This window comes from Polypterus senegalus, chromosome 3 (genome assembly GCF_016835505.1).
Source record: "Polypterus senegalus isolate Bchr_013 chromosome 3, ASM1683550v1, whole genome shotgun sequence".
Taxonomy (NCBI): Eukaryota; Metazoa; Chordata; class Cladistia; order Polypteriformes; family Polypteridae; genus Polypterus; species Polypterus senegalus.
In genome coordinates this window covers 109,824,297-109,846,635 of record NC_053156.1, presented here as the reverse complement: position 1 = coordinate 109,846,635, position 22,339 = coordinate 109,824,297, and the positions used below count along the sequence as shown (strand labels likewise).

Below are 22,339 nucleotides of genomic sequence, written 5' to 3'. Positions count from 1 at the left end.
CAGTGAAAGTAGCATTAAATGTAGATATCATTAACACCTTAGGGAACACAACCAGAGGTGCATTTTCATCACTATAGCACCTTCCTCCTTTTGCAGTTGTCTATCAATCTTTATTTATCAATGAATACAATAAAGCATTGTATACAAAGATAAGATTGAGTAAAGTGAATTGATACAGTATATGAGCCCCTTTTAACACAGTGACATATGTTGTGTCAATCTGCCACCTACTGTACAATAATATATACTGAAAGTGAATGAAGGGTAATATGTTATGTTGTTTCTATAAGCATTGTACACAAAACACTTGAAAAACAAAAAATAAATATTCAGAATTATACCATTTTGATTTTGAGTTGAAATATTAGCCAAACACTGTAAAATGTGCCAATATAAACGTGTGCATTGTGGTCCTTGTTGTCAGAATCGGTTTTGGTCCATGCATTTGGATTGCATTAAACAGGTGAAAAGATGGATAAATGAACATAAGAAGAAATTAAGGTCTCTAGACACTTTGTTATGTAATCTCTACACGTCAAACTGACAATTATGCAGGCTCCTAGAAGTTACTAAAGCCTGAGTTAAAGCAACGCAAAGGCAAGGCCTTATGTGGACTATCTATATTCTGCAAGTCAGAAACACACACAGTAGGTGTATAAAAAACCAAAAAGTTCAAAATAAAATACAAATCAAAAGCAACATGTAATGCTCACTATTGTACACCATTACATGAAGTGGTACTGAATCTTTATAACAGAGTACAAATGCAAGCAAAAATACAGCTATGTCTTTATCACCCTTCATAAGATTACAAGTAAGCTGGAATAAATGCATCGCATAAAACTTAGTCAGAGAATAGTCATTGGTGTGAATCATAATGTGTCAAATTAAGAACATGTTTCTTCACAGATGTAATTTTTAATTTATCTTTGGTTAGGTGACTTTTACTTTCTTTTTGGGGCTTGTACGCAATTTTCACTAGACTAAATTCTTTGGGCGAGAAGCACTAAGAAAGGAACAAATCAGTGTGAAGGTGCAAGAAAACTGTCTGCATGCACACATTTTACTGTTGACAAATGCTACTAACATGAGTACAAATACAAAATACATACCTGTAGGTAATACCATACCATAAGCAATTAAAATATGTAATCCTAAAATGAAAAGTTATGAAAAAATAGGGGGTATATCTTAATGTAATTTGTTCTACAGCTGTTTAGAAAAAAGTGTTTTTAATGAATCTTAAATGTTTAGTAAACTGATCTGACCTATCATCATAAATGTTCAATTTATTTTATCAAAATACCAACACAATGGTAAAATTTAGGACAACATTGTTGTCTGTAAAGCCTAACCCAAAATGCCTTTGTCCCCTAATTTTTAACAATAACACATACTAATGGCTGAAGGTCATTAAAGGCAGCATGTTGCCAGCTTCTGAAGACCACCATGTTAAAGATGTACCCTAACCCTAACCCATCTCTTCTAGGTAAACAGTTACATACCTTTAGCATTTTTAGAAAACAATAAGAGTATGTGTGAATCATAGTTACAGATGATGTTTTTATACTTACTCACTTTTTATACTTATGTGCTTTACCAAGTAGATACCGAACCTATTCAAAAATAACTCTAAAAAACAACATTCATACAATTTGTTGCAGTTTTATGTAGTTGTTTTAATAATGGAAAAATGGTGTAAATGAAAATTGTAATAATAGAAAGAAGACCAAAAAAAATGATCAGACATTATACCCAAAAAAAGCAATCTGGGGAAAGAGAGGGCCATACTGTTCTACAGAGACTGATAAGGTCTGAAGACTTAAAAGAATCACAAACTAAAAAACTAACACATATAAACAGGTAAATGCTGGATAATTGTAGTTAAAGGACTGGTCTATGTAAAATATACAATAAATTGGATTGATGTTATGAATTACCGGTAATGTGATTAATTAAATTAGGCAGCATCTACGGTATATATGTCATATCTGTCATACTGTATATATTTTTTCTTTTTTGCTTTGAATGGAATGAGTATTATTTATAAATTATTTGACAGCAAAGATGAATGTTGCTATAAAAGCCTCATATTAATCAGCCACAAAAATTCTTTACAGTTGGCATCTTTTTATGATTATAATAGGCAGCTGTTTATTATTATTTTGCTAATTTGAAATCAACTCTATGAAACAACTCTAGTATAGCATTGTCTTTTATTAAAGTAAATTTATCCAGTGCACCAACGTTTTCACATACCTCAAACATGCGCTCTATGTCTCGAGGACCAAGATCAAACTGCAAGGACAGCAAGGCACAAAGAAGGGTGCAGACATAACACAGATAACACATTAGTTGAGAGTAAAACATGCAAAAAAAAGAATGGAGCACAATTGTCACTGCAGAACAAACCACGGCAGGACAGGCAGTGGGGGAGCCTGCATTCATAGCTTACCTGAAGCTTAGGGAGAGAAATTGCAAAAGTAGGGATGAAGCAAAGTATCCCCTAATTGCACAAAACAGACAATGGGTAGAAACAAAACAAACTGAGATAAGCAAGTGCCCAAGCCATGAAACACGCATTCACTGTCAAAAAGACAATGGAGTATTAAGCATACTAATCCAAAATGAATAGATTATAATTACATGGTGGCTGTGATTTTTGGATTTGCATTTGTTTTTATTCAGTCATGACCACAAGCTGCCAATCTTCCTCCCATTGCAGTTATGGCAAGCAAATGTTTTAAAACCATCTTGCTCTTGTAGTTTACGCAGATAGATTTGACTGCACAATGTAAATGTACAGTGCTACTATACATATCTTTTGTCAATACAATCTGAAATAATTAATCAATAAAGTATTATCATTTATTTACAAGTGAAGTACCAGAAGAGCAAGACTGCTGCATTTAAAATGTGGCCATAGTTCCACATTCACCCAAAGGCATGATTCAAATGTAGACAGATCTGTTTCGGGAAAGCAGCCTGTGTCAAGAAAGTCATGTGCAAGATGTAAAATTTGATGTCTTAAATGTCTGTGGAGTCAGTTGGAGTGCACTTTGCCAGATATTAAATGAGTTACATTTGTTCAAAATACAGATGATATATCACACGACTGCTTCCCAAGCAGCAGATTATTATGGGGTGGTGCAAAGATGCAACTGCACTTGTTATTGCATGCAACACAACCAGAATGATAGAACAGAGTTAGTTAGCCAGGTTTTATTTGCCAAGCTGATCTGATGCTAAAGATATAGTGACGTAATTCACATTCAACAGCAACCTGGGGATTAGCCAGAAACAGACATAAAATACAAGTTATCGACTTAATAATAAGTTTGCAGATTACCAATTATCATGGTACTTTAGAAGAACATTCATGATTGACTTAAATAATAATGATTCTAACACCTCCCATAATTAAAACAAATGCTTCAGCTTCTGATTTCTTCACCAGAATACTCTAGTATTTTTCAAACATTAAATTTTATAATCAATTACACTACAGTTTATCTTTGTTAGTCCAGATCTACATAATAGAAGGCAAGTGAAATCACATACTTATGGTTTGTAACTCACTCAGGATGAAAGCATCAGCAAAATGAAGAGATGTAAACAAATAATACTAAGCATGCTTTTTAGTATTATCAAGCAGGATGACAATCATTAAATACTTGTTATTCGTTTTAGACTTTACTGATATCAATGTGAAAAAAGACACTGGAGTCCATGAAGGACTGTGAAATTTGCCACTTCATCAGACTTCACAATCACTTCACATCTCACATGTCACATGACAATACTACTATAACTACGACTAAACAACCTAGGAAAGTGATTTGAAGTAGTTTGTGAACTACACTAGCATAACCAAGTACCTGCCTTGATGAATGCTGGATAGGCCTAATTGGACTCATTTTGTCTCTGATGGAGTTTTTATAATAGGCCAAATAAGTAAAGTAAAGTAAGTTTTTCTTATTTCTATAAAATATTGAGGGTTTTCTTAAAATTAGCTTTATATTTTGTTTTGTCCAATTGGCTAAGTTTTCATAATCCAGTTGGCAACAGCTGTAGCTCAAAATGGAAAAATACTAATTGAGAGGCTCTATGTGTGAGTTAGGCAGGTATTTGTTCCTATACGAAAGATGACTATATACTTCAAAGCAAGGTTATTATAGTTAACAAAAACTAAAATAAAAACTGAAACTATTATTAAAAAAACATTTAGATAGATAGATAGATAGATAGATAGATAGATAGATAGATAGATAGATAGATAGATAGATAGATAGATAGATAGATAGATACTTTATTAATCCCAAGGGGAAATTCACATTCACATTTTTGCAAACCGAAATAAAATAATTAACAAAACCATAATGAAAAAATAAAACTAAACGAAACTATTAAAGTAGATGGAAAGACTAACTGACATAAACTAATAATACATTAAAAATATTTTTAGTTTTCATTTTTGAATGAATATTCTTGCCGTTAGTTTTTAATTAGTCTTTTTTCAACTCTAAAACAGAAAGTAATCAACCATGAGCCACCCACATATATTGATCCAGTAAACAGTGGCTGGTGAGGGAGGGCAGTTGTTCACACAGCATTTGCAGTGACAGAGCAAGCTGAAAATGGGTGCGTAAAGCATGGAGGATAGAAAGAAATTTACTGTGCCGCCTTTGTTTGCACTTGTTGTATATCAAGATCTAATTCAAATGCCTGAAATCAGAATATGCTGGTCAACAAAACCTATACTGTATGGACAAAAAATCATGAGTGAGTAATGTTTCAGTTTATTTCCAGGTTACCAGCGATCATGCTCTGGATAAACATTTTTAGATTATGTATATATTGTTCCTAATCTCAGATGCTGTCTCTGTTGTTTTGTGCACATCCATACTCCTATTACCTACTGTTGCTGTTCTCATTAAGGATTTACTGTTCTTATGATAGGCTGTTCAAATCTCACTGCCCCTGACCTTGACACTAAATGCTTGTTCTTCTTTGTTTCCCTCAACACAGCTATGAGGGGTCTGCACACTAATTCAAGTCTAAGAGCCCTGTTCTTACTAAACCCCCATGATTTTCAACCTGTCAGAACACAGTAGAATAGATTTTCTGATTTTTGTTATCTTTTCAGGCCTACAGCTGGCAAAACTCTGTCTATAAATTGTATGTGCCTGAGACGGAATCAGAGATCAATATGGCTGGCAGAAAATAACAAGGCTGAGTATGGGATATTTTTGAATGCAACATTGAAGGCATTAATCGTAAGCATATTGTCTTGGAGTAGGATAAAATGTGTGCTGTACACATTTACAGTAAAAAAAACCCTCAAACCTTAAAAATCACCTAAAATTCATTACAAATTGCTCTATTCTGGGCAAGAAAAGGAAAAGATGAAAAGTGTTGACAGTCAGCACAAATGACATGGAAAATATTTAAAAAAATATAAAACTGTTCATATTCAGTATCTTGTTTAGATTATGCTTGTTTTTATCAGACAAAAACAAAACCAGATAGTAAATTACATAGTGTAGTAAGCTTCCACTAACATTAAACTCATATTATATCCAAATCCGTTAAGTGTACAGTTCTGTCTGATTGTGACATAAAACTAAACTACATAGCAGCTCTATAACCACACCATAATTACTAAAACTAAAACTAATATATATATATAAATAAAATAGAAATGTCTTTGTGAAATAAAAACTAAATTAAAACTAAAAATATAAGATGAGGAAAAACTAAAACTAAATTGAATTTCCAAGTAAGGTTAGAAGAAATATAGAAATAAAAACTAATATAAAAAGGCAAAACTATAATAACCTTGCTTCAAAATTCTAAACCATTAGTGACATGTATTGACATCTGTGCCCAATTTTTCTTATGCATCTAAACACATGATACATTTGACTTTTTCAAAGGCTTTTTCTGAAATATTTTGTGGTAATCTTACACAACCATAAACATTAGGCATACTGTATGCACAGATGTTTTTTTCCTTGGTCTGTACAAAGAACATGAAATCACCACAGTAAAACAAACTACACTAAGGTTAGTGTGGTGGTTCTGGGCAACATATCTTGTATATCACAGTTGGATGTGACATTATTGTCACTTATACAAATGAATAACTGAGTAGGCTTTCTCATTTATGGAAACAAATTAAATCCAGTAGCCATACCACATGCACTTCAGAGCTATGTAATAAACCTGAAGCCAAGCATGTTGAGCCTTGACAGTAATCAGGAAAGTTTAGACTGTTGCTGAAAGATGTGTTGGTGAGGCTAGCAGAATGATCTCAATGCTTCAGTGCAGAGATGGGGTCACTTTACTAAGAAATTGGTGCCATCCTTTGGATGAGATATAAAACCAAAGTCCTGACTCTCCGTGGTAATAAAAGATCACTGGGCCTATTTAAAAAATAATAGGGTTCACCCTGTTTTCCTGGCTAAAATGCCCACCATAGCCTAGTCATTCTGGCTCCATAGTCATTTCCTGTCCCTTATTAGCTAACCATTCCTCTCACCCCTTCACCATCTGATACTAGTGGTACAAGAATGGCTGTCACTGTTTCGTCCAGATAGATGCAACACATTGATGGTGGTTGAGGTGTTTTCCTATTGTCTATGTAAAGCGCATTGAGTAGATTACAAAAGTGCTATATAAATGAAGTCAATTAATAAATTATTTAAAACTGTGATCCCATATCTGGTGGAATCTGTTCTAATTCAATCGTCTTAGAAGACTGACAAAATACAAATTTGTCTTCTTAAACAAAAAGAAGCCTTGTAAGGCTAAAATAGAATGGCACATTGGCACCAAAGTTATCAAATAAAATGGTGTAGGATGGTGTAATAACATTACGATAAAAATATGGACTTAGAAAAAAATGTAATTTTAGGAATCAATGGTTGTATTTGAAACAGGATGTTACAGGCTTACAACTACAATAACAGTCAATCCCAATATTGTGGTAAGAGTATAGGATTTGGGGCATTCTCTTAGAATTTACACAATAAAGAGTATAAAGGTTAATGGGGCACCCTAGGACCCTACCATGACAAAACGTGTTTTTCCTGTTTTTGCGATGGGGTTTTCCTCCAGGGACTTTTCTTTCCACATACAAAAGAGATGTGTGTTGGGTTAAATGGTGACTCTAAATTGTCTTGGTGTGAGAGACTGCAGGTGTTGATGTGAGTGGCAATGTGTCAAGGAGAGCCAGCTCCAGACGTGTGCCTGATACTGAGAGCACAGTTATTGTATACTCATAACAGTGGGCTGAAAAAAGGTTTAACATATTTTTTAACATCATTTTTAAAGTTATATGAATTAAATAATCCTTTAAGGTGTCATTTTTTGTTCCACTTTCAAAAAATGCCCTTTTTTAAATAAATATTCCCATTTTTTGGTAATTCAAATTTAGGTCTCTTCCAACTGGTAATGGAGACAGAGTTAGGCAAATTCAAAGTTAACATCTATGATGTATAAAAGTTTTCGGATTGTGCACATTCATCTCTGCATGAAGTACGCCTAGGCCCAAAGTGGCTAAAGAAAATAAAATAAAGAAAAATAATGAACAAGAAAGAACACATTCTAACTTTACCAGTATTGTACTTTAATGTACATTATTCAATATGGTTTCATGTTTGAGAAAGGTTTCACAAAATTTTCAGTATACAATGTACTGTATATAACATAAAAAGATCACACAATCTTTTTAAAAATATGAGACAATTCATCCATAAGCCATTAACATTATTTGAAGTTTGCGTTTTCACTTGTTTACCCATAAAATGAGCCGATACAGCAAAATATTTTAAGCAGAAACATTGCATCGCTTTTACCTCTTCGTCATGGCCATCTGTCTCTGTGTTGTGTGGGTCCGGATAATGTTTAAGGAATTGGGCCACATATGTCATAATGGACTTTTCATCCGGTTTGTCAACGTCCACATCTAAAATACACACAAAAAGTAGCTTACTTGATACTATTGCTACGCGCCATTAAAAACAAGACTGACAAAGAATACATACAGCGAAACTTTCTCAATAGATATCCATCCACTAATAGTAGAACAGACATGCTAAGGCACATAACCCATTATAATTGTCCCTGTCTATTCTCTGCCTGTGGGGAGTTTGGATATACAACCATTGACCATGTTTCTTTTTTTTAACTATTCCAGTTTCTCTCACATCACAAGACTCTGTTGTTAAGTTATTCAGTCCCAGAATGAGAGAGGATGAGTGTGTGAGTGTGCCCAGTAATGGGCTCATATCATATTCAGGGCTGGTTTCTGCAAGTTACTGGTGTATTTTTTGGCTCAACACAATCCCAGATGGAAGGAGCTACTTGAGAAAAAAAAATGAAGTGGTGGATGGAACACAATTTAATATTTTAAAAAGATCATCTAACTTGATCATAATGATTTTTAGCACTGAAGCACATTTACTTTATTTCTGAAACCGTGCTACAGATTTCTTTCAGTGGATGTTTATCTTCCATCAAAAACGTGAATGTGTACAAAACTGAAATGATTAACAAATACATTCAAGTCAATAGCCTGAGGAAAAAAGAACCATGCAGCCAAGAATAAATCACTTATCATATATAAACAACAAATATTAATCTGGAGAATATAAATAGATTTGAATGAAGATAGTATTTAAAAGAATAATACCTTCTGGATCAAGCAGTCGGGGGATTCCTAGCTCAGTTTCTGCAATGGAAAAGGCCTCTTCCAAGTTTTCTCTATTTGAACGCCTCCTTACTTTATCCATATCTACCAAGTCAGGACGAATTGCATAAATCACAGCATGAAAGGCAACTCCGCTCCTCCAGCTGGGCCCAAAATCTTTCACCTCAATTCCGAGGCGCCTGAAAAACATATATTTATTTGGTAAACTTGCCACCAAAAGAAACATATGTAGTTACTTTAGGTTAGAAGAAAACAAACGAATATGTTACTTTTTATATTGAAAAGAGTCACCCTTTTGGCTCTGCTTTATTTTATTTTCACTCTAACAATCGGAAAAGTGCAACTACAGAAGTATTAACTAAGCAGGGTGAAAATTCTTTACATATAAGTAAACATTTACAATTTGTGGAGTTTTTTGAGGTGGCATGGTGGCGCAGTGGTAGCGCTGCTGCCTTGCAGTTAGGAGACCTGGGTTCGCTTCCCAGGTCCTCCTTGCGTGGAGTTTGCATGTTCTCCCCATGTCTGCGTGGGTTTCCTCTGGGCGCTCCGGTTTCCTCCCACGATCCAAAGACATGCAGGTTAGGTGGATTGGCGATTCTAAATTGGCCCTAGTGTGTGCTTGGTGTGTGGGTGTGTTTGTGTGTGTCCTGCGGTGGGTTGGCACCCTGCCCAGGATTGGTTCCTGTGTTGGCTGGGATTGGCTCCTGCAGACCCCCGTGACCCTGTATTCGGATTCAGCGGGTTAGAAAATGGATGGATGGATGGAATGGAGTTTTTTGTTGTTTTTTTTTTTGTAATAAAAATAGTTTTGAATTACTTTGCTATATTGGATGCTCCCCATGGTTTTGTTGCACTACATGCTGTGATATGTTTTTCTTTGAAAGCATTACTTTTGTAACATGTACTTTATTACATGTATTATATGTATATATATCTTAATTACATACTTGGTTATAATTTGTGAGTAGCATATAAGATGCAACTCTTAAAAGTGGAAATACACTCTATGATAAGTAAATTTATAACATTCCTCAAAATATATTTAAAGCTTGCTATTCCTTATGGGTGATAGATGATAGGTGATAGTGGAGCAGGACAGTGACAGCAATCTGTCGTTGAAGCTGCTCCTCTGTCTGAAGATGATATTGTTCAGTGGATGCAGTGGATTCTCCATGATTGACAGGAGCCTGCTCAGCCCCCGTCGCTCTTCCACAGATGTTAGACTGTCCCGCTCCATGCCTACAATACAGCCTGCCTTCCTCACCAGTTTGTCCAGGCGCAAGGCATCCCTCTTCTTTAAGCTACCTCCGCAGCACACCACCGTGTACAAGAGTGCGCTCATCACAACCGTCTGATAGAACATCTGCAGCATCTTATTGCCGATGTTGAAGGACACCAGCCTTCTAAGGAACTATAGTCGGCTCTGTCCTCTCTTACACAGAGCATCAGTATTGGCAGTCCAGTCCAATTTATCATCCAGCTGCACTCCCAGGTATTTTTAGGTCTGGATTCTCTGCACACAGTCACCTCTGATGATCACAGGGTCCATGAGGGGCCTGGGCCTCCTAAAATCCACCACCAGTTTTGCTGGTGTTCAGTTGTAGGTGGTTTGAGTCGCACCATTTAACAAAGTCTTTGATTAGGTTCCTATACTCCTCCTCCTGCCCACTCCTGATGCAGTCCACGATAGCAGTGTCGTCAGCGAACCTTTGCACTTGGCAGGACTCCGAGTTGTATTGAAAGTCTGATGTATATAGGCTGAAAAAGACCGGAGAAAGCACAGTCCCCTATAGCTGTCCTGTGCTGCTGACCACAATGTCAGACCTGCAGTTCCCAAGACGCACATACTGAGGTCTATCTGTATGATAGTTCACGATCCATGGCACCAGGTATGAATCTACTCCCATCTCTATCAGCTTGTCCCTAAAGAGCAGAGTTTGGATGGTGCTGAAGACGCTAGAGAAGTCCAGAAACATAATTCTTACTGCACCACTGCCTCTGTCCAAGTGGGCGAGGGATCGGTGTAGCACAACATTTCTCAACCTTTAAGTATTTGCCACCTGAGTTTTCATAACAGTTTTAATCACGCCCCCCCTAACATTTTTTTGAAATGTAGATGCATATTTTATTATACCTACTTAACTTTTATCAACATTTATCTAACTCTATATTTATTGTTCTAGAATCAGAATGTAGTTTAAGTTTTACTTTTACTGCAGTTTTCTCCTGTACTGCTCTTTTGCCGCCCTGAGCTGGACTCAGAGTTCCTTCTTCACGCGCTTGAGCTCAGGCTATTACATACTATTTTCACATTTACTTATTACTACTTGGTGGCTATTTGTTCTGATGTACTCTTTATTTCATATATTATTGATAAATTACCGATGTGTACATGAATGAACTCTGAAATTTACAAGCTTAGCGGATGTCTTACACCTGATGCTGTCAAAGGAACACTATCAATTTTACTAAGCCAGGTTTTGGTAAGTAGACACAGGTTTTTCTGTGTACTTAGCATGATGTTGTTAATCAAAACAGATTTATTTCCAAGTGAGAATTTTTTTCAGAAAATGTTTTAAATGGACTTTACAAAATTTTTTCATTTTAATATGAATTAGGTTACTAATCTTCAACCTGAGCCTGGAACAGGGGAGAGTCCAGAGGCTTTAGAAAACATCTTGTATCACCCCAGTCCCAAAGGAATCACGTTCTAGTGAGCTGAATGACTTCCGGCCTGTTGCACTGACGTCACATGTGATGAAGACCATGGAGCGGCTGCTGCTTCACCACCTGAGGCCACAGGTCTGCCACTCCCTCGACCCTCTGCAGTTCGCATACCAGGAAAGGTGGGAGCGGAGGATGCCATCATCTATATGTTACACCGATCCCTCTCCCACTTGGACAGAGGCAGTGGTGCTGTTAGAATTATGTTTTTAGACTTCTTTAGCGCCTTCAACACCATCCAACCTCTGCTCCTTAGGGACAAGCTGACAGAGATGGGAGTAGATCCACACCTGGTGGCATGGATCATGGACTATCATACAGACAGACCTCAGTACGTGCGTCTCGGTAACTGCAGGTCTGACATTGTGGTCAGCAACACAGGAGGACCGCAAGGAACTGTACTTTCTCCGGTCCTATTCAGCCTATATACATCAGATTTCCAATACGACTCGGAGTCCTGCCATGTGCAAAAATTCGCTGATGACACTGCTATTGTGGGCTGCATCAGAAATGGGCATTAGGAGGAGTATAGGAAACTAATCAAAGGACCCCGTGATCATCAGAGGTGACTGTGTGCAGAGGGTGCAAACCTATAAATACTTGGGAGTGTAGCTGGATGATAAATTGGACTGGATTGACAATACTGATGCTCTGTGTAAGAAAGGTCAGAGCCGACTATACTTCCTTAGAAGGTTGTCGTCTTTCAACATCTGCAATAAGATGCTGCAGATGTTCTACCAGACGGTTGTGGCGAGTGCCCTCTTCTACGCGGTGGTGTGCTGGTGTGGCAGCATAAAGATGAAGGACACATCACACCTGGACAAAATTGTTAGGAAGGCAGGCTCTATTGTAGGAATGAAGCTGGACAATTTAACATCTGTGGCAGAGCGACGGGCGCTAAGCAAGCTCCTGTCAATCATGGAGATCACTGCATCCACTGAACAGTATCATCTCCAGGCAGAGAAATAGCTTCAGTGATAGACGGCTGTCACTGTCCTGCTCAACTGACAGACTGAGGAGATTGTTCCTCCTCCACACTATGCGACTCTTCAATTCCACCCAGGGGGTAAACGCAAACATTATTCAAAGTTATTGTCTGTTTTAACATGCATTTTTTATTACTCTTTAATTTAATATTGTTTTTTGTATCAGTATACTGCTGCTGGATTTTGTGAATTTCCCCTTGGGATTAATAAAGAATCTATCTATCTATCTCTCTATCTATCTATCTAGTACAGACAAACCTATGAATGATTGTAATTCTATGTCTAATTATGCTATCGATAATATCAACTGGCTATCAGTTGTTTTGGATTTTCCTACTGTACATAAATCATTTGTTTAGATATCCAAAACTAATCTGTTATAATACATTTGAACTTCTGCTGCCTCATTTTGGTTAATTTATTTCATTATTGAAACACATTTTCTTATTGTTATAAAGTTTTAGCATTTTTAATGATGCCATTAGAAGGCATATTGTATTTGTATTTTTTAATGGGCACTGCCATTCTCAGCCTTTACAGTAGCTTCATAGAGATAGGGAATGACAATGGTTGCCATTCACATTGTTATAATATGGGAGTGGGAAGACACCATTGTGCTGTCACTCGAAAAGGTGGAAGCGTGGTGGCTCAGGTGTCCAAGATTTTGGACAAAGATGAAAGCAATAAACAATATATGTAAAAATTTGTTAGAGAATTAAGGCATTCCAACTTTAGTACGCAGCTTTCAGAAGAATTTTCTTTCACTCTGATAAGTTTGGTTTTCATTTTGGCTTCTGGTATGAGGCAGGTTAGAAATCTTGGTTTTCACCCGTTTGTTTATCAACGCCTCTTCAGAATAGCCCCTAAAGGCTATTTATCTCATTCCTTTCAAAACTTATTATTAGCCAAGTTGTCATCTGGCTACACAAACATGATAGTGTTGAAAACAGAGTACCAAGGAAGTGCAGCTGATACAGGGTTCATTCAACGCTAGTAAACCTGCCAAATACACATGTAGCTCAAGCTTGTATGAAAAAATATCTTAGGTGATAATTGCGTCTATATAAGTAGGTAACCCTTAAGAATGCTAATTTCTCAATTGTAAGCATTATACAACCAACGATATAAAAAGCACAGAAACTGAGGCAAAAATATGAATACTGAACTTGTCAGTGCTTGGTACACATGTGCATTAAAACAGATTCAAAAGATGGATAAACAGAAACAATTACCTGACATACTTTCAAGTAAATACCTTTTAATAACTAATAGAATAATATTCACATTTCTGTCCCTTTTGAACAAATCGTAAGTGCTTTATTCTTATGCCTGAATGACCCAATCAAATATTCCCAAGTTGAACTCTCATATGTCCTGACAAACATAATAATATAAAATTTTGTACAGTGATGTCTAAATTTGAATAAGCTAACCTCTCAAAAATGATTGTTCAATAAGATTTAAGCAGCAAAGTGTTCCAATTTAAGGAACAAGCAATTAGTTTTATTTGCCTGCAAGTATGAGCCACCCTTGCTTTGCCTGCTGGCTATTCCAGCTGTTTCAGCTGATTAAAATGCTTCCTTGCCCTACATATTTAGGAATATTTGTCTTTAACCAATTAACTCCATCCTTTCCATGCATCACTACTAATTGAAGTCATTACTACCCATCCAGTTCTTAATTGGTGTAAACGGCCTTAGCCAAAGACAAATGTACAGGCAAGGAAATTGTGAATAGCCACACTTCAGTAAATTAGATAAACAATGTGATTTTTGACTTGAACACAAAACTGTAATCACTATAATTCTCAGCTAACAATATAAAAATACCATTAAAATGTTAAAGAATGGTCAATACAAATTACAATTGAGAGTCAAAAACCTGTTTAAGCAGATTAGCAGTTTCTATTGTGCCAATATGTGATGCACAGTATTCTTTTGAATCAAGCTTGGATACCATAATGGAAGAGGCAGGTTTGTAAAATGGATAGCTAGATGGATAACTCTGTCAAGTCAAGTATGTCTGCAACAAACATTGCCTGGTAAACTAAAGTACACTTCTTGAACTACAGCTAAAAGTAAATGAACTTTGAAAGACTGTAAAATGAAAACTTGTTCTTCAGGTATCCAGTTATTTTATGCATTTTTGTTTACCAAGGTTAGCTCAATATTATTTATTGACTATGAGTTTCTAGGAATGCATGAGTCTATGAATAAGCTATGAAAACATTATGCATTAAAATGTAAAAAATAAACCAGCATAATCCTACAAATGCAATCCAGGAAGTTTCCATTTCTTGCTTATTGTCACAGTGCATGGTAGGGCTCATGTAAATCGATATAATCTCTCTTTTACTAGGCTCATTAAAACAAAGGCTAGGCTTACTTTGCTGCGGTATACTGCACCCATTTTAACAGAGCCTTTTTAGCATTTCCTTGGAATTTTGTGAGAACTTTTCTTTTCATTGGAGGACTAGCTGTCTCTGAGCTAGCCAAGCTGTCCACAGATGACGTACTGCTGGATAATGACTGAAGTAAAGGTAGATTACTTGTCAACTCCTCAATCTGCAAGAAAAATATTATATTGGCACATTTACTTGATTTGCAATTCAATACTTTTACATATAATCAGGAAACATATATTTTACAGTAGTTGCAAACAACAACTTTCTAATGTCAAGCAAAAATGTACCAATAAGACAGTTATATTGTACAGCACTAAAATGTAAGATAGGTAGAGGTACATGTTCATGAAAACTGAAACATGGAAATAAATGTCAGTCTTCCATTTTTTAATATTTTCTTTAATGGGATAATCATCATTACAATGTAGTAATCAACAGCCTGGGCACTTGGGTTAGATTAAAAGCCCTGTTCTGACCTATAAAGATTTTACATGATTTGTTTTGATTCATTCTACATCCCATGCTTATCACTGTAAATGTTGACTTTGAATCTGCCCATTATCGGTACATGTGCCTACAATGGACGGATATCATATTGAGGATTTGCCTAAATATGCTGCCGGTCCACACAACCCTCCACTGGTTCAAGAAATGAATACAATTTTGCTCTTGAAAGATCATTAATCATCATAATTTCAGTGTAGATTTGATTAAAATAAATTATTTGTCCAGCTACACTTTTTCTAAACCTACTTTTCATGTCTATGACAACAGTAGCTACAGCAAAGTAGGGATAAGCATTAGACATGTCACTAGGCCATTTTATATTTGACATTCAAACTGCCATCATATCTTTGAAATATGATGTGGAAACCAAAACAAACAAGGTGAGAACATGTAAGCTCTGAAAAGGAGGATTATGAGATAGACATAAATAAAACTAGGTACCATTATTAGCTCTGCTGAAAATGACCACTTTTTAGATTAAGCCAATCAATAATTCAAGAGTATAAAAGCATGGTACCTATTTCTCCAAATACTGTATGTAGAATGTGCACTGTATAAAAGATGTTTTATCACTAACAATTTCATACTTTTGATATTCACATTCCCTTGGCAGCATCACTGCTAGCAATGATCGAGGATGGTTAAAAGCAGGTTTGACCACAATTCATTGCAGGGCACATTCAAAGCCATATTCACTCAAATAAGGCCTATATAGGTTCACCAATCAGCGTAAAAATGTGCATTTAGCAAGAAATCAAAATCAATGGAGGAAGCTAGTAAGCCATAGGGAGAAAATACAAAGTTCATAAAGAAGACACCTCATTCAGAGACTGAATCAGTTATGTGGTGAAAATTTCAGCTGTACAACTTTATCACCCATATCAGTATCAAACATTTCAAGGCATATTCGAAATCTGAGTTGACCAAAGCTTCCATGCTAGAGTCTTTACAGTAATTAAAGGGTTCATATAGGAAATTGCAACTTATACACACACAGTATGCAGAGACTTGTCACTAAAAATGATATATTGGCAGTAATACAAAGACAGGTGGAAAAGAAAAATAAGGCAAAAGATTTAACCTGGAAATACAGAATTATGGTCCAAATCAAGCCGAGTACAATGGAAGGCCGTCCATCAACAATGTCAGTTGCATTAATGTTGACTAATTTGATCTGTAAAATTAAACAAAAATGGTTAAGGTTTCATTCATTCAGTATTTAAAACAAAACACCTTGTGGTCTGCAGCATTTCCCACCTTGAAATGTTCAGGTATGTAATATTTTAAATCATTTTAATGTATACTAAATAAAATAAGCAACAGGAAATTAGATAAATATTTATGGATTACAAAATGAATGCTTTCAAAAAGAGTCTTGAGTAAGGTTGCTTCATACTAACCGGAGATCCTCGGTATACAGACTTTAGCCAGCATGGTTAAATGAAAAAAGATTGGTGTTAGATCATAAGGGATAAAACCCAAAGTTTCTTCTTAGTGCTATCTTTGATTAAATTTTTAACTACTGACATATACTGTATATATGTTTGTATTCAAAACCATTCATGATAAATCAAATCCCAAAGCAGTAAAGTTTTTTTTATTATTTCATTAAACAATATAAACATTATTATGAAAATTAACTTCAAAAAAAGTATTTTACCCCTCACATTTGTGCACCAGTCTTTTATCCTGCAAATTAACATGCTTGGAATGAACAAATTGTATTGATGTTCCATTTTTTGTAACCTTACCTGAGCTCAAGTAGGCCTCATATCTCTTTATCAAGCATAATTCCACTGTCACATTCAGAGATACTAAATTGTTTCTTGTTGCTGGCAACATTCAATAAACACACTTTACAAGAGGTATTGGGCAGTAAAAGCAGATGAATAGGTTTGCACGACAAATTAACATGGTTTACATTACCTGCACTAATTCCTACACTTCAAGCCACAAGACTGCAGTTTCAACTTAAACTCAAGTCATATAATTTCAATATGCTTGAATCATAAAAATGCATTTTACAAAATTACTTTTGCTTTTAAAATTGTTTCTCACTTAATCTTGCAGTTAGGCACAACAGACAGAATGTGATAAGCTGTACAGCCTGACTGGTTTTAGTCTTCATGTTTAAAAGTTAAATATCATACTTGATATAGCTTATGTGTTCAAGTGTTCAATGAATAGCACCACCACCACCTCCACTTCAAAAAAAAAATCACACACTGTTGTTTTCCAATAATGTGTTATGAGCTAGACCATTAGCAACACTTCCTTTAGCATTTCAGCCCAGGAGAAGGCTCTCTGTGCAGGACCTTGTATGATTCACCCACAAAATACATTCATATTTTAAAAAGAGCGCAGGTTGCATGGCAAAATAAAAGAGGGAATGTGTCTATGATTTACAGCAATGGAGTAATACATTTAACTGTGTCTGTAATATATGCTGCAATGTTAATGTACACTAATGCAGCAGTAGGTCTGCTGCCTTGTAAGGAGTTCAGGGTTTGCATCCTGGGTGATCCTTGCATGAAATTTACATATAGTCTGCTTGGGTTTGAACTGTGTGCTCCGGTTACCTCCCACAGTCCAAACACATGATGCTTGGCTGAATTGGTGTTGCTAAATTGGCCTTAGTGAGTGAGTGTGTTTACCCTGAGATGGACTGGCACCTTTCCAGGTGTTGCCCCAGCTGCCTTTCAACCTTGCCATGGATAAGTGAGTTAGGAAAATGGATGGATGTTCAAACAAAGGTTTTTTGAGGTGGTTTACCATGGAAAAGCACTAATGAACAAATTAGGATGTAGCAAAAACTGCCATTTTTTTGAAATTGGAAAAAATCAAATACTCAGAAGATCTGTAAAGATTTTTTTCAAAACATGGCAGGATCTAATCAGTAATATTTTAGAATAAGCTCTTAATGCACAGAGGAAGCAATTATTTCTGTATTTCTTTTTCTTCTCTATTCATCTCTATTGGCTTATCAAACTCATCAATTTAGGTATGTATACAAGCCTTAAATTTTACTCCGTTGGCCATGCTCTTATTCTCAGGGGTGGGGGTCGACTTGTTTTCAATCCTACTTTTTGTAAAAATTGATTGATTTGTATGGAATGATTGCAATAAAATTAATACAATTAAAAAAAAAACCTGCCATTTTAATGCTTTTACAATAATAGCAATCATTCAATGTTTATGTTAAGCCTGTAATAATTTGTGGGGTTTTTTTGATAAAATCTTCCTGACTTTATTTTTAAATGTTTCTGAAATTCTTTTTCGTCTTTTTGACTTTGACATATACTGATTCTGAGTTTGCACTCTAAAAATGTATTCAAGACAAATTTACAAACATTTACTTAAATTTACATCTTATTTCAACATGATTTAGTGTTTTTTTTTTTTTAATGGACACTACTAGTCTGTTGGGCAGTTGTTACAGCATTGCTGTGGCAATCATGAGGGTCGTGGCTTACAAAGTGAGCAACACAACAGTATAAAAGACAACCACCATGCACTTTGGTGTCATCTTAGGTCAAGACTTGGATAACAATACTTTTCATGTAATGTGTTATGCTTTAGATCTTTGAACCCGGTTTGCAAACTCCTTGCTTTTCTTTTTTGACTAGGCTTTTTCGTTTCTGAATAAGCCTTTGACAAAAGATGGGACTGAATTTTTGGTTATGAACTTCACTCGATTTCTAACTTATATTTCACCTCCCAATCCTTACTTTAAAAGGATTTCTTTGCCTTTCTCCGAAAGTAGATTACAACACTAACCTAAGTATAATTCAGACCCATGCTGTAGTAGATTGCCATAGGTGCTTTTAAACTATTAAATGTAATGAATAATTGTTGGTCTTAACTATGGCACTTGTTAAAAAATGATCATTCACTTTAATTATAATGAAAATGTGAGCTTCCTAAAAACAGAATGCCTGCAACAGCACTGTTTCGCATTCAATCTTTTTTCCTTGTGAGGGTTTCAACATAGCGAACTGGACAGACCAGACCAGGCCAGGCCGGTCTGTCCTCAGTAGAAGTTCCAAGCTCTTTCTGGGAAATGCCAGGCAATCTTAGACCATCTGAGAGTTGTAATCTATCTAGCATATCCTTTTGTCTGCCCCAAGTCTTAACTAGTTTTCTACTGCTACACCAGGAGACCCTAACTTGTCGGCTCCTGGTAATCTAGAGAGGCAAATTCAAAGCAGCAATAAGCTATTTTAGAGCTGATGTATACTAAATGTGTACAAGATATGAAGGCATGATTTTTCTTATAAATCAGTACAGAGTGGTTATTTTACCAACATCAATCCATTTTCTGGCACTGCTATTTGCAATGGAACTGAATGGGCTGTGAAAAAATTACACATATTTCCAATTAATAACTTTTGACAATCTGTACTTGGGCCTCTTTTCACTAGAAAATGTTGAAACCTACACTGTACTGAAAAAACTGCTATTGTTCACCCACACAAAAGTTGGAAAATGAAACCCTCAACAGTTAGATCTTTTAGTTAAGTCCTTTGGTTCAGAAGTGTTTGGTTTTTATTGTTTTTATGTACTTGTGTTTGCTTCTTTGTTTACACTTCCCTTTCTAATTAAGTTTTCATTTTTTGATATATTGACATGAAAATGCTATAGACAATGTCAAAGAATTAACTTAAAAAATAAAGAGATCAACTCCTCTCTGATACTGTATAAAGGAGGAAGTTACAGCCTCATGTTGACCAAAAAAAACAGAGAGGAGAACAAAAGGGAATGAGAGAAGAAGGAAAATGTAGGATTAAATGAATGAATCGTGGTGAATGAAGATAGCATGATTATATGTCATTGGTGTCAGGAACTGTGGATTATTTTTTTGTGTTGGTTTTTGTCTCTGTGTAAATTAATTTTTTATTCCCATCTTTACTCTTTATTGATATTTCAGTAACATTACGGTTAGTAACATATTAGTTTTACATATCTACTTTTTATTTTTATTGTAATGTATTATTTTTTTTAATTCTTGCTGTTTTGACCTTTTGCTATTCTGCATACTTTTCAGTGGGCACAATTTTATGCTTGTGGATGTAGCGCAATGCTAGACAAAGTGGTGTGCATTCGTATTTGCAACACTGCATTAAAAAAGAGAGCATCAAGTGGATCTTTGACTAATTGAAGAAAATACTTTCATAGAGAGTAGCGCTTAAACTTCTGTATATCCAAAAGAGAAATCATTTTAGGGAATGAAAATCTAGTTTTGACTCGTATTTCATTTTGTGGTTTCCGGTTCTGTCCTAGTAACATGAAGAAAGATATACAGTACAACACATTACATGTACAGATTCTGGTGAGGTCCCCTCATTTACCCCTCTATACAGAAGGCCCTAAACATACCTCTTGTAAGTTCTGTTATACAGTACCGGCATGCTTTTTGTGTAAACTTCCATCTTAACAAATATGATTTAGAAAACTCAAAGGTATTTTAAGAAATACGTATTGATTACACTTGCTAAGTATTTATATAATGAGGTTCCGAAAACACCCCTCCAGTCAGAAATAGCAAAAACAACAGCAAAAAATATAGCATCCAAGGAAGTGTTTGTGGGCTAAAAGTCTACAAATGGTATGTTGGTTAAGACTTGTTTAATTTAAGGGCTAAAACCAGAAATTTGAAAACCCATGCATTTTCCATTAACATTCTATTAAAAAGATAAAAGCATTCACACATACCCGTCTTCCCTCCAGAAATTTCAGGGCAGTACCAATGTTGGAGACCCAGTGGATTCGTTTCAGCTGCCGGCCTTGCTCACATGGCTTAAACATACAAAGATTGAAGAAAAGCATGGGAATTGGAAGACCAAAGCATAAAATGCCCAAAGAATAAATTGTTGAACTTAGAATACAATGACCACAGGAGACCCCACTTAGCTGTAGGGAACTGTGAATGATTTTTGCCAATAAAGAGATTACTGGTACCTGTTCAAGCTTAAGGCTCAAAAAGTGTAAGATCTGATGTGTGACCCCATCTGTTATGAAAAATACTTACAACTGGCTAATATGGGCAAAAAAAAAAACATATGAAAAGCTATTCGTTAAGCCAGAGTGTTAGTGAGGTGTTAACCTGCAAATGAACTGTTATGCTCTGACACAATAGTAAGCACCTCTTATATATAATAAGCACTCCTGAATGCTCACAAGCCCTTCACTTTCTTAAAATAATGTGCTTTCTGTCTGAAGATCTTAAAATTATTCCTGAAAGCTGTACAACTGCTGGATCAGTTTATAACAAATTTCAAAGATGCAGGATGAGTCATACTTGCTAGGAAATATAATGTATTACAGGTATAGAAAAATAGATTAAGCAATTCTACTAAATATTTCACATTTATTGTGAAGGACTAGCACCCTGTCAATGTACCTAGTGTCAGGAACACTTGACTGATCAATATTTTGTGCTGTATTTTCTCTATGTAAATCATTCTTTTTATTTAGTCCCTGCAAAGGACTAGCACCCTGCCAATACAGAATTAAAACACTATTTTCCATATAATACTAAGGGAATTACTTTAAAGTATTGTTTACTTACTGCATTAGGTCTCAACATCTATAGTTGCAACTTTAAAAAGTAACAACTTTATTAAAAATACTGACCAATTTCTGTCCAGAAAGAACCTCAAGCAAGGCAAGAAGCATCACTCCATCTTTAATGTCCTCAAACAGGTCATTCACCACTATAGGAGGCTTGCGCTGTAAATCACACAAGAAGAGAATATAATTAATACAACACGTGAAGATGATCTGATCGTGCATTTTAACATAAACACAGGGAGCTCATTTAAAAGCTTGAGAAAACATGAACATGTGTTAAATGGATGCACCAGGTGGTAGATTTATAATGAGAAAGAAAACCACTGAATACTAAACAGATATATGTAAGAAGTCACCTGCACCAATCTAGCTGCACCTTCTCAGTTACAGTTCTTATTTTATATATATTCCCTATGATTCCTCTTTGAATGTGGT

The 22,339-nt window shown here is 35.6% G+C and overlaps 1 protein-coding gene across 7 annotated transcripts in view; it reads right to left on the bottom strand.

Moving 5' to 3' along the window:
• Positions 1-22,057, bottom strand: part of LOC120525468 (nesprin-1-like) — a 305,232-nt gene extending 283,175 nt beyond the window's left edge. For all 7 annotated transcript variants that reach the window (XM_039747791.1, XM_039747789.1, XM_039747790.1 and 4 more), the window contains exons 1-6: positions 21,968-22,057; positions 21,047-21,130; positions 16,416-16,508; positions 14,809-14,987; positions 8,696-8,892; positions 7,860-7,969 (exon numbers count right to left, since the gene is read on the bottom strand). In XM_039747791.1, the coding sequence (XP_039603725.1) occupies positions 7,860-7,969; positions 8,696-8,892; positions 14,809-14,987; positions 16,416-16,508; positions 21,047-21,130; positions 21,968-22,009 (705 nt within the window). In that variant the 5' untranslated portion in view covers positions 22,010-22,057. The remainder of the gene's footprint in view (positions 1-7,859; positions 7,970-8,695; positions 8,893-14,808; positions 14,988-16,415; positions 16,509-21,046; positions 21,131-21,967) is intronic.
• Between the last annotated feature and the right edge of the window lie 282 nt (positions 22,058-22,339).